The 14,031-nt window shown below is 47.4% G+C and overlaps 2 protein-coding genes across 3 annotated transcripts in view; one reads left to right on the top strand and one right to left on the bottom strand.

Annotated features, from left to right (window-relative positions):
• The first annotated feature begins 713 nt into the window (after positions 1 to 713).
• Positions 714 to 5,895, top strand: PBDC1 (polysaccharide biosynthesis domain containing 1). Its single transcript, XM_034761934.1, has 6 exons — positions 714 to 795; positions 1,716 to 1,781; positions 2,976 to 3,035; positions 4,206 to 4,346; positions 5,006 to 5,117; positions 5,473 to 5,895. Exons 1-6 carry the CDS (start codon positions 763 to 765, stop codon positions 5,592 to 5,594), a joined length of 534 nt encoding a protein of 177 aa, XP_034617825.1. The 5' UTR covers positions 714 to 762; the 3' UTR covers positions 5,595 to 5,895.
• A 1,136-nt stretch (positions 5,896 to 7,031) lies between these two features.
• Positions 7,032 to 14,031, bottom strand: part of XPO7 (exportin 7) — an 86,324-nt gene continuing 79,324 nt past the window's right edge. For both annotated transcript variants that reach the window (XM_034761933.1, XM_034761932.1), the window contains exons 24-28: positions 13,617 to 13,755; positions 11,736 to 11,896; positions 9,668 to 9,766; positions 9,189 to 9,316; positions 7,032 to 8,066 (exon numbers count right to left, since the gene is read on the bottom strand). In XM_034761933.1, coding sequence (XP_034617824.1) covers positions 7,973 to 8,066; positions 9,189 to 9,316; positions 9,668 to 9,766; positions 11,736 to 11,896; positions 13,617 to 13,755 — 621 coding nt within the window. In that variant the 3' untranslated portion in view covers positions 7,032 to 7,972. The remainder of the gene's footprint in view (positions 8,067 to 9,188; positions 9,317 to 9,667; positions 9,767 to 11,735; positions 11,897 to 13,616; positions 13,756 to 14,031) is intronic.

A 14,031-nucleotide genomic window follows, 5' to 3' on the forward strand; every position in this document is an offset into this window, starting at 1 on the left:
TGCAAAAGACCCAGCCACATTAGGGAAGAAATACTGGCTTTGTAATTTACCAGTATGTGTGTATGAGAGAGCCCTGCTCGCGGGTGCGTGATCTCCTTCTGCAATTCAAAGGACGTCATTGCAGTTAATACAATTGCAGGTACTGAGAGTCAGGTGTAGCCCACCTGGTACAGGCCAGTGTTTGGGGATCAGAAGTATTGGGATAGAAAGCAAGGTAGGTTTGAAGAGGTGCTGTGGCTAGTGCACTGGCTCAGAATTTAAGAGAGCCAAGTTCTCGACCAGCCTCTGCGGCTGGGTAACTGGCAAGTCAATTCTCAGCCCTTTGTCTCAGTTTCCCCATCTGTAAAATGGGGATAATGGGACAGCCCTCCTTTGTAAAGTGCTCTGAGTGTGATTGCTGAAAAATGCTACCCACCGGCTGGATGCTATTATTCTTATTAAGGTGGGAGAGAGACCCTGGTGTCCTGGAGGGAGCTTCCTGGGATGTGGGCGGCACTGGGACCTTGGTGCCTAGGGACAGGGTGGAGAGGGACAGGCTGTGATGTGCTGGAGCTGCCGCCAGAGGGAGCCAGGGGGCACCGCAATACCACGCAGCATCTGCCCAGGAAGAAGCGAATCAGGCACCCCCCTGCGCATGCGCCATTCCCTGCACGCTTCGACTCCTCCGAGCGCGGCTGTGCGCATGCTCAGTGACCACACTGGCTGGGCAGCTTCCGGTGTAGGCGGAAGGGAGACGATGGAGGGTCAGAGGTCACAGGCAGCATGGCCGCTGCTGGAGGCGGCCTGGGAGCCCTGGTAAGGAAAAGTGGGTCCTAGAGGGCCGGGGGTCGAGCCCCGGGCGGGGAGTTTGGGGGGAAGGTTTGATGGAGGGGTCGAGCCTTGGGGAGGTGTTGGGGGAAGTTTAAAGTGTGTGTGTGTGGGCGGGGTCGGGGTTAGCAGATGCCAAGTCGGGGAGAAGATTTGGGGATGGATTTAGAGTCCTGGTGATTATGAAGCCCTTGAAAGGAGGGGGACACAGTCCTGGTTTTGGGGGTGCATGGGGCCGATCTGCGGGGCCTGCAGAGCCCTTGTAAGTAGGGATCATGGTGAAACAAAGTCTTTATGGGGGGATAGAACCTTTGGAAGGGCAGAACAGAGGGTGTGATGCCTCACAGAGCATCTAGAGGGGAGTTGTGTCCTAGGACGCTGTCCTTATGTCACATCCCTGTTTTCTGCCTTCCAAAGGCAGAAATTTGCTCTGTAGGTGAATTTTCATTGTGTCTAACTGGGGCTGAGCCCCACAGTGTCCTGTAATCGCTCAGGCATAGAAGGGAGAGCATAATGTGTACCTCCATCTGCCCCCCTCCCTCTGTGATGTCACCCAGCCATAGACTAGCGTTGCATGTATGTGTGGGTCTCGGGGAGCTGCTCTTTGTAGTGAGGAGTAAAAGGGTCTCTGCACATTTAGGGCTGCATGCCCAGTACAAGTGCTCTTTGCTTTTATGTTACAACCCTTTCCCCCTCCTTTGTGAATTATAAACTCTTCAGAGCAAGGATTCTGTACAGTCTTCTGCACCCTGACAGTGCTCGTTTGACTCCTTTGATTTATATATTTGCCATTTAGTTGTGCTGATTTGTTTCAATACAACTCAAACTCGCCCCACGTTCTCTTTATTTCTCTGTGTGGTTCCAGTTGTGGCTCTAATAGCAGCCATCTCTCTTTGTTTCATGTGCAGGGGGCCGGGGAAGCTGTGGCAGCAGCCCATGCGTTGTCCCTGCCAGCTGAAGCCTATGGCAATGATGTGAGTATTCCCAGAAAGGCTGGAGAGAGCACTGATGAGGGACTAATAGGGTTGTCTTTCTGCGAGTCCAAGAAAGGTGTTGAATAGGAGCAGCACTTAGTTTTACATTCGTTGATGTGTAGTTGTTACCCCTGAGGTCTCAGTTTCATGATGTATTTGACCTCAGAGTTGTTCCGAGCTGTTGCCTGAAAGTGTGTAGTCCAGGTTTTTTAAACTTCCCAGTCCTTGTTTGATGCTATCTCAAATGAATACAAAGAACCACTTGTGATTGCTAAAAATCCCGTAGCTTGGCAGTGTTTGGTGGGTAGACAGGGGAACGCTTGCACTGTCAATGCCCATTTGGATATACACAGTATTTCAGTCTCCAAAGCTGTCAAATGGGCACTTCGCATCAGTGCTGCATTCATACCAGACCCCATCCCCTGTCCTATTTGTTAGTTCAGTGTCCCATCTAAATTCCAACATGAATAACTACAGTCTGCCTCTACCACAAATTTAACCATGTTGAAATATGGTTGTGAAACACAGAGGTGGCTAAAACCTGGTATAAATAGCTTATTCTTGCCTGGGTGAACAAGAAAAAACTGCTACCCACATTAGGGAAATATGTTCTTGCCTAGATGTGTCTGCTTATAACATTGTTCTCTAACCCAGTTATAATGTAGTCCCTGTAGGCAAGGGGGAGGGGAGGGAAACACATTCAGACATGATTTGGGCAGAAACATGTAAACTTTCCATTTTTGGAATGTAGATGGGGCTTAGGTTTCCCCTATAGTTTCATTTGTCTGTGTTCTTTTCCACTTCCTGTCTGTTTGACAATACTGTACAACTACTGTATTTCCATGTTCCACCCAGAGGTGGTTGCATTTTAGTGGTGAGAAAGTGTAATTGATGTATAGTTTGAATTGCGTCTTAAATTGATAAGGCACTTTAGCATGAAAGCAGCCCTAGAATGTCAATGAATTGTATCTCCTCAGACTGATGCTACTCTTGCAGCTTTCTTCATATGCTCACAAGCCTTCCCCTGTTTTAGACAGGAAGTTGAGAAGAATATCAACATGAAACTAGTAGAAACCTAAGCCCTATCTATGTTACAAAAACGTCTGCAAATGCTTAGGTAATGGAAGGTGCTGGACACAGAGCCAGGTCAGCATTTAAGGGGATGTTACAGCTTTTTTTCCTCTTTCTCTGCAGCCCAACATTGAAATGATCTGGGCCATGAAAGCATATCAGCACGCTGAAGTCTATTTTAATGTAAGTCCATGGAGAATTGCTTCTCAAGCTTTTTATTTTAATAAAAATAACCCACTGATATTATCCTTGTAATAAGCCACTACCCGACTGGCGTATTTCACAGTCTCTCCGGAGAGAGGCCTCAGACTAAAATAGCAGAAGGGGGCTCAAGGTCAGGATTGAGGGGCTTTAGCACAGCAGTGTGTGGGGAGCCCAGGGCTGGAATAGCAAGGAGTGCTGTAGACACTGGAAGCAAGTTTGTTTCTAGCCAATGAGTTCTCATTTCCCTGGGCACTGGAAATGAAGACTGAGATGTGGTAATTTTGTGAATGTGACTTGGTCAGTGAGGGGAAGGGATTGTGTATTGGCTTGTAAGATTTTCCCTTATGAATGTATTGATCTAATAAGGAGGTTGTGGGGAAAGCAACACAATCTGTATCGATAAGCAACCTCCTAACAAACACTGGGTTGGGGAATTACAGGACACACTCCAAACTGAAGTTGGGTAGTGCTGTAAATGGTTGGAGTGATCAAAGGACTGGGTAAGATTACAGTGACAGCGCCTAAAGCAGGGGAGAGTGGTCAGTCGCTCTAACATGGGCAGGTCCAGCTCAGATGAAGCTTTCGCCTTCCCCAGCTCTGGGGAATGGTAAGTTTCAGTATCAGGCTGAACATGCATATAGACAGCTGATTGTTTTCAAATCACTTGAACCATTTGCAGCCCTTCCCATTTTAGCTTCCAGCAGTTTGCTCTGAAATGCTTCTGTGCTAAATAAATACTTTGCTTGAAGAAAGCTGCTTGGTTACTGGACATCACTGTTACTGCTCCTGGAGGGAACAGAATTGCTGGGTATGGACCTAAGTCAGGCCTGCTGAGGTAATCAGGGTTGACATGTGGGGGACTGCAGCCCAGTCTGAGAAAGTGAACCACCAAGAGAGGTGACAGCGAGCTGTAACTGATAGACACTCTGGTCCAGAACTGAGGCCAGGTTGTTGGGTGAAGGGCTTTTGTTAAGAGCTGGTGTCACTGCCTGGCTGTGGTTCATGATGGCAAGGGAGTGGTAACTCTGTTACCACTGTGTTTGAAAGCCCTATGTATTTTTCCTCTCATTCAGCATGAATGCTGTGGCGACCCACCCCTCTGCTGCTTGCCTGGTCTCATTTAATCTGATTCTCATGCTTCCTTTATAGCTTATTTCCTCTGTTGACCCCAAGTTCCTGAAACTTACAAAAGTCGATGACCAGATCTATGCTGAGTTCAGGAAAAGCTTTGGTGACCTCAAGATCGATGTGCTTGATCCAGAGGAGCTCAAATCGGAACCAGCCAAAGCGGTCAGTGCTTTATGCATATCATCACCCTTTGGGACTCAAACTGCCCATGAGATACTGGTGAGCTTCTGGATCTGAGTGGTTGTGAGGGGGAAGGTCCCCCTCTCCATGGAGAGCGTTTGTCTGGCCAGAGTGGGACTGGATAGTGGTATGCTGATATTTAGCTCAAAACAAAAGCTAAGGTGCTTTCCTTAGCTGCCAAATATTTCAAGTCGTCTCCTGTTGGGTGTTGCTTTCTGACTGCTGTGTAGTGCAAGCAACATGCTTGCTATTCTCTTGCACAAGTGCTCCCTGCTACCCATAGTTTTGAGGCTCCTTGGTTAGCCTGCCTGTACCCTACTGTGTCCTAGATTTGTACATATAGCTCTCGCTCCCAACCAGAATTGCACTATTCAGAGAGACTTTCCCAAACTGAAGCCCCCTGCAATCCATCCCGTTTCATTGAGGAAGCCTGAAGCTCATCTCTGAGCGCCAGCTCTTTAGAGAAACCTTGGGCAGGATGTCTAGGAACCCCTGCAGTGATTCTGGCCTCTGCTCACTCTAGCTGAGTCCAGTGGCCGTGGAGCTCCCCAGGCCCTTGTAGGAAGGTGGCAGGGAGACTAGAGGACACAGTTTATCTGCCTCCCGGAAAGAAGGCTGAAAGCTCTCTTTGCTGTCTCCAGAAATGGCGCCCCTTCTGTATGCAGTTTGATGGAGTAGTTGAAGACTTCAACTATGGCACCCTGCTCCGTCTGGACTGCACTAAGGACTACACGGAAGAGAACACAATATTTGGTGAGTAAGCACCTGCGTACACCCTCCTCTTCTCAGACCTGGGCAGTGTAGACATTGAGGCTTGCTTGGTGCTGAAACTGCTCTGTGCCAGGGAGCCTGCCAGCCCCCAGAGCATTTGGCTGGATCAGGACCTTCGGGTGCATCCACAGTCCCTGCTGTAGTGCTGGAAAATCCTAGCTCCCAGGGTTGATGATTTTGAGGCAGCCTTAGGATGCCAGACTTCTGGGTCAGAAGTCTGGAAGCCCTGGTGTCTCTTGTGCAGGGTGGTTTGAATAAAGCTTATATTCGAGTAAATCTGTTTCTTTGTGTATGCTGGGGGCTGTTAGGTAAACAGATTTTTTTTTTTTCCTTTCAGTCACCAGGATCCAGTTCTTTGCTATTGAAACAGCTCGTAACAGAGAGGGGTATAACAATGTTGTTTACAGCCAGGCCATGGAAACAAAGTCTGTTGCTGCAGAGAGGGGAATATCTGCATGAGGACTGGGATGGAAATATTTTGTCACTTTACTAGCCACGCATGGAGATGGACAGGAAAGGTGAGGAGGAAGATTCCCTGGTGCCAGGAGCATCCTATTAATTGTTTAAAGTGGACTCTTACCCAGGAGAGGCACATGAATTCATGGTGGAGGGATAGAGAACAAAGCAAGACTCGGGCCACTTTGGGCCTGGACAACTTGGCTTCAATGTGAGAATTTGTTTGTGGTGCTCTTAGGGCAGCATTTCTGCCATGTTAACTACCAAGCACCCTGTAAATAAATGTGTGTGCGCGCGTCCTGGCTTAATTTGACATGAGTTCATGAAAGCAGTGTGGAAATCTAGCAGAGCAACTGATCCTGGACACAGGGAGAGTCTAGATGGAACTGCAAGCTATTTTACAGGATAAAATACTGACAAGTTTTTATCCAGCTATAATGGCAAAACCCAATGAATGAGCTCTTACTTTCATCTCTGTTAGATAGCTGTCATTAGCTTTAACAAGTAGTGCCTGAATGAGTTTAGGGCACAAAGGGCAGGTTTCACAGATTGAAGACCAGATACTAGCCTGTGGTTGACTTGATGTGGAACACTCCCCTCCTGGGAGTAGCAGCATGAAGCACAACAGAAGATTGTGTATTGTATAATGGCTACTAATCTCCCCTTGGCTGTGGTAGTCCTGCTCCTTCTAACAGCCTAAAAATCTTAATATTTTATTTAAAAAGTGAAACCAAACTAATAGATGCAAAGCTGTTAAAATACCTCCATCTCTAGTAGGCAGATCAGAGTGAGGGACATAGTCATTCTCTCATAGCAGCTCCCTTCAGGGGAGAGTAGAGGTGATGATCAGTACAGAACAGTCAAGATCCAAAAAGACAAGCTCAGTAGAAACCATTGAAGTTTATTTGCAGTCACAATGCTTACACTGTATGCAGCAAACACCCTTACAAGTCAACCAGCAATCTGCTCACACAAAAAAGGACCCAACACACAATCGCCAGAGGAAAGCACAAAAAAAATTTTAAAAAAATTGAGTGGGTGGTGTCAGGGAAGAGAAATTGAAATAAAACCTAAGGACAGTGTCTGTGGGCTAGAGCTGAGCTAGAGATGCACACAACTAGCAGCAACAATAGTGGAAAAGTACAAGGCAAACAGGTTGTCCCCTCCCCCCCCTTAACTTTCTTCTGTAAGTAAATTTTATATCCAAAAACATTTAATATGGTGGTTTAGAAAAATGGATTTGTTTTAAGGGGGATGTTAGGTACTTCATGCTATGCAGACCTTGTTATTAAGAACCCTCCATGGTGGTAGATTCAACACAAAAATCTTATGTTCTTGGCTGTGCCATACATTCAGGAGTGCACTCTATATAAATATACACAAGCACTACCTCAAGGGAAGTCGCTGCAGTTCTTTTGCTCAGTGGGAGCGCCACTTATGTCCTTTAACAAAGGGCTGGGATTTTTTTTTTTTTTTTTTTTTTTACAAGTACTAGGGAGAAGCTCAACCTTTAGAGGGCTCTTATTCCACCTGCACTTCCAGCTTTACAGAAGGGGAAGCAAAGGGACAATTTACAATTAAAAGGAAAATGTGTTGTGGGGCTTCTGGGGACAGGCGGGGGGAGAAGCATCCCAACCCACATGTTGAGTGGGAAGGGCCCTAAGCTGAATGACAACCGGACAGCATCTACTGTTACAGAGGGGAGACACCCATGGGCTAGCACAGCTGGATGATCGTACAGCATGGCTTAGAGTTCCTAATAACAAAGGGGAAACAGTAACAGGAAGTTGTGATTTAAAGGGCCGTATAAGAAAAAATATACATTTGGAATTTTACATTTTTTTTGCTTCTCTCTACACTTGTCACTAAATATATCTCTGCACTTTCACACCCCCTTGCCCAGGAAAGCTTCAGGCCAGCATGAGACACACCTTCCTCACTCACATACACAACCCTCACATCAGCATTGGTGCACTAGACTCTGTAAAAATTTCAATCATACTTTTTTTTTTTTAAACTGAGTCAATATAAACCTTGTTCAAAATGTTATGAAAAAATGTACATGTTTATACAAGGCAGGCTGCAGCAGAGTGCTAGGGTTCCACCCAGACATTCTGGTAGGGAGATGTTGGATTCTCACCCCTGGGCTATGCCCCTCCACCCCCTCCCAAGGAAACAGAAGCACCCTGCCCTGGTGAGTTTTAACGCTGCTCCTGTTCCCTCCTCCCTTGGACATGGAGTACGGCCAAACAGCACCGCAGTCCAACCCTAGGGAAGAGCAGGGATCAGAAACGCCCTCTTATCTTTCCATCGGAAACGTTAACCCCTCTGGTCCAGGCCAAAGAGATGCTGCTCTGTACAGGTGGAGTCAGGGGAAGGTGTCAGCTCATCATGTCATTGCTGTTCACGCCATAGGTGGAGTTCTTCATAGAATCATTTACCTCTCGTCGGAACGCGGACAGGTTCTGAGTGAACCTACAGAGAACACAGACCAGCATGTTAGAGCAGGGGGCAGCCAAACAAGGGGCCTTGCGGGCAGCTTGCCAGCACTTACAAGGGCTACATGAAACTTGCTCTCTCCCCTTTAAAACTTTGCTATAGCCAGGAGGCTCCAACTCCCAGCCTATAATGCTAATTCTGGGACAAAGATGGAGCAGTGCATGCTGGGATCTATAGTGTCTGATCATGCATGAAGCCAGAGAGTAGCTACAGGACTGCATTTTGGTCACTCAGATGTGACAGGCTCCACATTTCCACTGAAGGGTATCTGGTCAGGGACCTTTCAGGTCAGGTAGTGTTGGCCCTGCAGGTTTCAGTGAGTAGTGAGAAGGCAGCAGAGGAGCAGTGAACATATCAGCCAGTGTGATAATGTAACCTGCAACTACCCAGCCATTCCCTCTGCAACAGGGCATGATGCACGAGTATCTAATCAGCAGTGCATACACAGAGGGGCCTGCCAGTTGGAACCACGTACAAGAGAAGATGCTATAGAGGAGGTTTTTGGTGAGGGAAAGGGAAGGGCCAGCAGCCCTTTGCCCTGCTCCCATTCCACTGAGCAGATGCACAGGTTTAGATCCTGCACCCCTGCTTTCTGCATGTGAGATGCAGGGGGAACACTGCAGCTTGTAGGAGGCTGCCATGCTTGAGTGCAAGAGTGAAAGGGGAGCCAGTGACAGTTCCATTATTCCTGCACATCAGCACTAGGAAGCCAGTTTTCCTTTGAGCTGCTGCTTTTGGAACAATTCTAACATGTACACAATGTGTTGGACCCACCTTAGCTCCATATAGCTCCTGGGCAGGTGCTCAGGCTTTTAGGCCCTGGAAGCTGGTGTTACACCAAGGAATTTAAGAGTTTACTCCCACGAGATGCAGCACTTGGCTCCCCAGGAGGCAAGAACTATCCAAGGCATGACCACCACCTTGGGCACAAATGCCTGATGTGTCCACGGAGCCTAGCCCTTTCCCATGGTGTTCTGGGGGCCTTGACACATGAAGCAGGTTCACTAACCATGCAGTGCCACCCCTTGAGGGGAGCTGTCAGCTGCACTGCTGGGTCATGAACCAGGTTCTTTGGCCAAGGGATTTTTCCATACTGACCTGTCCCTATTCTTGGTTAGCAGGTTGCGTTCAATGCCTTCCATGAGGTTCTCGAAGCAGAGGTGCATCGCCTGTTGCTTCTCAGGGGGCTGGCTGTTCACTATACTGTTCCGTAAGTCAGAGAAATACTGGGAGGAGACAAGAGAAGGAAGATCAGCCTTCAGAGGAGAGTGCTGAATGGCACCAGCTCATCTCAGCTGGGCAAGGCAGAGAGCGCAATGATTATTTTGGATAGATTCTAGGACTTGGGAAAATGAGGAGCTCACAGGACTTAGAATTAATCATGGTGCAGGCAAGTGCCATGCAAGCTTCCCTGCTCAATCCGCAGTGCGCACAGCCATGCCAAGCCTGGCTGCCCACACCCCAGCTCTGCCTGAGTACCCCTTGTTCATTTGTAGAATACGAGACTGGGCTCAAGTCCTTGGGTCACTCCTGATTAAAGTCAGCTTAACCCAGCCAGAGGGGTTGGGCCTGCCTACCTTTTCATTGAGCAATATCAAGCCCAGCAGAGGTCGAGACATGGACCACTGATTCCTGCAGTCCTCAAAGATGATGATATTCAACACGGTTGACAACATCTGGAAAGATAGAGGAAAGTCCGCAGAGTTAGGCTGTTCCCTCAAACCCACCTCTTGCCCTGGGACCATGTGTCAGTATTTACCATCCCACCCCCCTCCTGGGCCATTAGAGCTGACTGTGGGTTACCAATAGCATAATCTCTTCTCAGGTGACCCTTATTTGAAACCAGGTTTGCTGCTGTCTCCCACTAGTCCTGGGTGGTCTCACTTTCGTTACTTTAATTGGAGGTCAGAAGCTGCCCCAGGTGTTGAGGCTATAGAGATTAACTCCAGTCTGCGCAGAGCTTCCTGGACTATTCACGTGTCTCCTATTTGAGCCTCAGCAGGTTGCCTCTTAATCCTGCAATGCTATCATGCTGTGGTAAGCAGAAATACCAGGAGAGACCATGGATGTTCCCAATAGATTACAATGAACTCCTATGTAGGAATGTGTGCAGCAGCTGAAAGCCATTTGGGGCTCCATGGCGGAAACTCCCTCTATTGTCCCAAAGGGATCCCTGTCTAAGAACCACCTCAAACTAGATGCATGCAAGACCTAAAATGGAGTGCATGCAGGTGAGCATGCCCTTCAATCCATTGGAAAGCCTCTTCTCCACACTCTGTCTTCCCCACCCATGGTCTGCCAGGCCAAGTCAGAACTAGACTCAAAGGTAAGCCCAAGATCTTAACACTGTTGGTTCACACAAGCAGCTTCCAGTCTCTTCCTGTATCAGACTAAGGCTCCAGTTTGTGCTGTAGCAACTTCCTCTAACCAAACACAAAGCCTGCTGCTTTTTTCAACCAGATCTGCCAGGAGGGGGCAGCATGAGAGCAGCACAATGGTCTCTGCTCCTCCTCGAAGTCTGGGAGAAGTGCTGGATGCCCCCATGGGAATGCAGTGTGCCACCACGGAAGCAAGCAAGTGTTGGGGGGGGGGGGGGAGAAGAAAGGGGGCACACGGGGGACAAGTGTTTCACCAAAAGGGGTGAATGAACAGATCCCAGTAATGGAACCTCTGGTGAAAAAGGGGCAGACCCACCATCCCAGGAGATATGCAGCAATTCACCTGGCAGATTAACTGAATGACAGAGAGAGAGGAAGTCAGTCTACAAGGAGCTGGGATTGATTCAGGCAAGGAAAAGGACTATCGGACTGGTTTTACAAGTCGTATTACAGATCTTACACTCTATATTCACGACCAGCAAAGGAAACTGGCCAGTTCTGTGTTCATGGAACAGCAGTAAGAGGAAGATGACAAAAGTGCTAACACGACTGCAGGAACAAAACCAGATTAAATGTATCCTGCGGAGGTGATTATGAACTCCAGCATAATGGCACCAAGGTAGTGTTTGCTGTACAAGGTAATAAACACAGCTTGAGTAGATAAAGCAAAAGGCTCAAGGCAGAGTGTTGATCCCCACAGGAAGAACCTGGTCATTGCCTCATTAAGCAGCAGGATTGTGCTGTTTCTGTTCTGTTGTGAACACTTATATAGCCTCCTGAAGCTTTCTAGCCTCTTTTGAATTGGCTCTTGTGTTAAAATAGTGTAAGATTACATGCTTGCTGCTGGCAGATATTTTTCTGGTTTCAGCTTTACTAGCTACCAGTAAGTCCCACAACACAGGCTATACCTATTGGGGTATTTTTAAAATTATATTTAAAAAGTTTAGAAGGTTTTGACTATTTTTTTTTTTTTTTTTTTTCAAATTTAAGTTTAAAAACAGTGCATCCAATCTGTGGTGGGAAGGCACAACCTGCTGATTCCTAAAATTACCCCAACCCCATCTGGCTTCAGGTAAGTCCTTTAGCCCCGCTGGACTTCAGCTATAGAATTGGGGGGAGCAGTGCTGGGGACTGAGGATTAGCAACTGCGAGAGAAGATGAAAAGCACTGATAAGAGTTCAGCATAATCATATTTTTGACCACCAGATGGGGACAGCACACTGCAACAAGCAGCATATCCCCCCTACTGGTCCCCTTCCCTCTTTACCTGTTGAATCATCTCTGGGTGCTGCTGCATGATGTGCAGGAACCGATCACTCTCCTGGGTCAGGGGAGTGGTTCTCTTCTTGGTGCTGCGGGACAGCTGCTTGAAGAGATACGTGACAATGTGGTCCAAACAGGAACAGCAGCCCGTGCAAACCATGGTGTCTATGAGGATAAGAAAAAGGGAATAGAGTGGGACAACACGAGCATTTCCCTCCATGAGACACAGCTGGGAAAGACCCCCCCCCCCCCCCAACAAGCCCATCACCACTTGACCAGCCCTTCTCCCCTCTGAGGCCTACCCAAGTAGCACAAATTTATCCTAAGCCAGCCAGCAGCAGACAAGTTGACACCCTAATGATTCTCCAGTGTGCAAGCCCACAGTAACTGGAGGTGAAGCAATATGGTACCCTGCATTAGCTCACTGTGCCCTGTTCATGTGTGCAGGACATGGGAAGCCATAAAAGTGTTCACTTGTGTTTGCACGTAGTTAGGGTAACTCAGCACAGCTTCCCATATAACCAGCAGATGTCTGGCATGTGATGCTCTCAGCTGCCTGCTGTCACAGTTTGGGTTGTGGGAACTGCAGTGCCTTTTTAGGAAGACTAAGCAGCACATTAAAACTACCTCTGTTGTATATAAGCAGCTCTTTCCCTTTAACAGACTCATTTGGAGGGAGCAGACCCCATTGGTACAGGGGTCATTTTTGTTGGGCCCACAACATAGTAGTTTAAAACGATGTTATGAAGATAAATCTTGGTACCACACATATCCATGTGGGTACAGTCACCATTAGCAATATAAAACTAGATACATCAAGACATGCATCTAACTTCCCAAAGTAACCACATGATCTTACTGATGTCCTCTCTGCACCCCTCCCTGTCGGTCATCACCACGTGTTATGTTAGGTGTGACTATAGGGCCGGTAATGGGAAACTCGTTGCAGTAAGTGCTATTCCTGCCCATGTGCGTTGGCTGGGAAGGGTTCTGAGGTCACAAGTTATTTGGGACTATCTTGTGTGTAGAGCACCAGGAATACTGACTGAGCTAAATTAACACTCAGCCTGTTCATCTACAGAGCTCCATTTTTTTACAGCTAGATTTTTCTATTACGTTACCCACTGCTCTATTGCAAATTTAAGGGATTAAACGGAATTCCCCTTCCATATGGGGCATTAATTTAGCGAGGATTGCCATGCACAGTAGAGTTCAAAGTTGTCCTCCTCGTTTGCTCCTCCATGGACTCATTTCAGCCATCTTTATAGACCACATGTCTTTCTTTTCTTCCCTGGTTATGGCACTGGTCTGGGACACTGGGTGCAATTCCTGGCTCTACCTTCTTAGGCAAGACACTTAACCTCTCTGTGCCTCAGTCCCCCAGCTCTAAAATGGGGACAAAACAAGCTCTCTAATCTCTTGTCTATTTAAACTGTTAGTTCCGTGTGTGTGTGTGCGCGCGCGCGCACACACACTGGGGGCAGCCTGTGTGTGCCAGGCTGGGGACAGCCGTCTCTGGTGGCCTCTAGGTACACCTCTACCCCGATATAACGCTGTCCTCGGGAGCCAAGTTTTTTTACGTTATCGGTGAAACTGCGTTATATCGAACTTGCTTTGATCTGCCGGAGCGCTGCTTTACCGTGTTATATCTGCATTAGTGTTCTATCCGGTCACGTTATATCAGGGTACAGGTGTACTACCATAGACAAAAAAAGGTGTGCCATGAAAATTAAACAAACTCCCTCCCAATCTACATCATAAATAGTTCTGAACTCTAGTTCGTTAATGGTTTAAATTTATGCTAATTTAAACTAAAATCCTTAATCTTCCCCTCATTCCCAAAAGAGCCCGTTGCATGTACCCCCAAAAGAATATAGATGGTTACCTAGTGCAGTCAGACCTTCTGAAATGGAAGAAAGAATATACATGATTACATGGGGCTCTAGACTGGCTATAAAGTTCATGTGGTCCTGGGTAAGAACTTCCAGTAAGGAATAGTATGACTGGCTGAGTTTGGGGTAATCCTGCAGAGAGAGAGAGAGAGAGAGAGAGAGAGAAAGAGGGAAGAGATTTTAGGGTCTAATGGTTAATTTAGAATCAAGCACAGGACTTCCTGCAGAGCAGAGCAAGTCTAATCACATCCCTTTCAACCCACTTTTCAACCAATTGGAAGTTGCTCATTGAGAGAGTCTACTTGACTAACGCTTATGAAAACATTCCCCATGGACAACTTATGTGCGCTATATTTACATTTTTTAGCTCATCACTTTTATGTACTCAGTGTCACACAACAGTATCCA

This window comes from Trachemys scripta, chromosome 2 (genome assembly GCF_013100865.1).
Source record: "Trachemys scripta elegans isolate TJP31775 chromosome 2, CAS_Tse_1.0, whole genome shotgun sequence".
Taxonomy (NCBI): domain Eukaryota; kingdom Metazoa; phylum Chordata; order Testudines; family Emydidae; genus Trachemys; species Trachemys scripta.

Excerpts from the sequence above, each read along its gene's own strand:
- PBDC1 (XM_034761934.1), top strand. The coding sequence starts at position 763 with ATGGCCGCTGCTGGAGGCGGCCTGGGAGCCCTG. Across the intron at positions 3,036-4,205 it reads ACGCTGAAGTCTATTTTAAT|CTTATTTCCTCTGTTGACCC; the intron begins GTAAGTCCATGG and ends CTTCCTTTATAG. Across the intron at positions 5,118-5,472 it reads GGAAGAGAACACAATATTTG|TCACCAGGATCCAGTTCTTT; the intron begins GTGAGTAAGCAC and ends TTTTCCTTTCAG.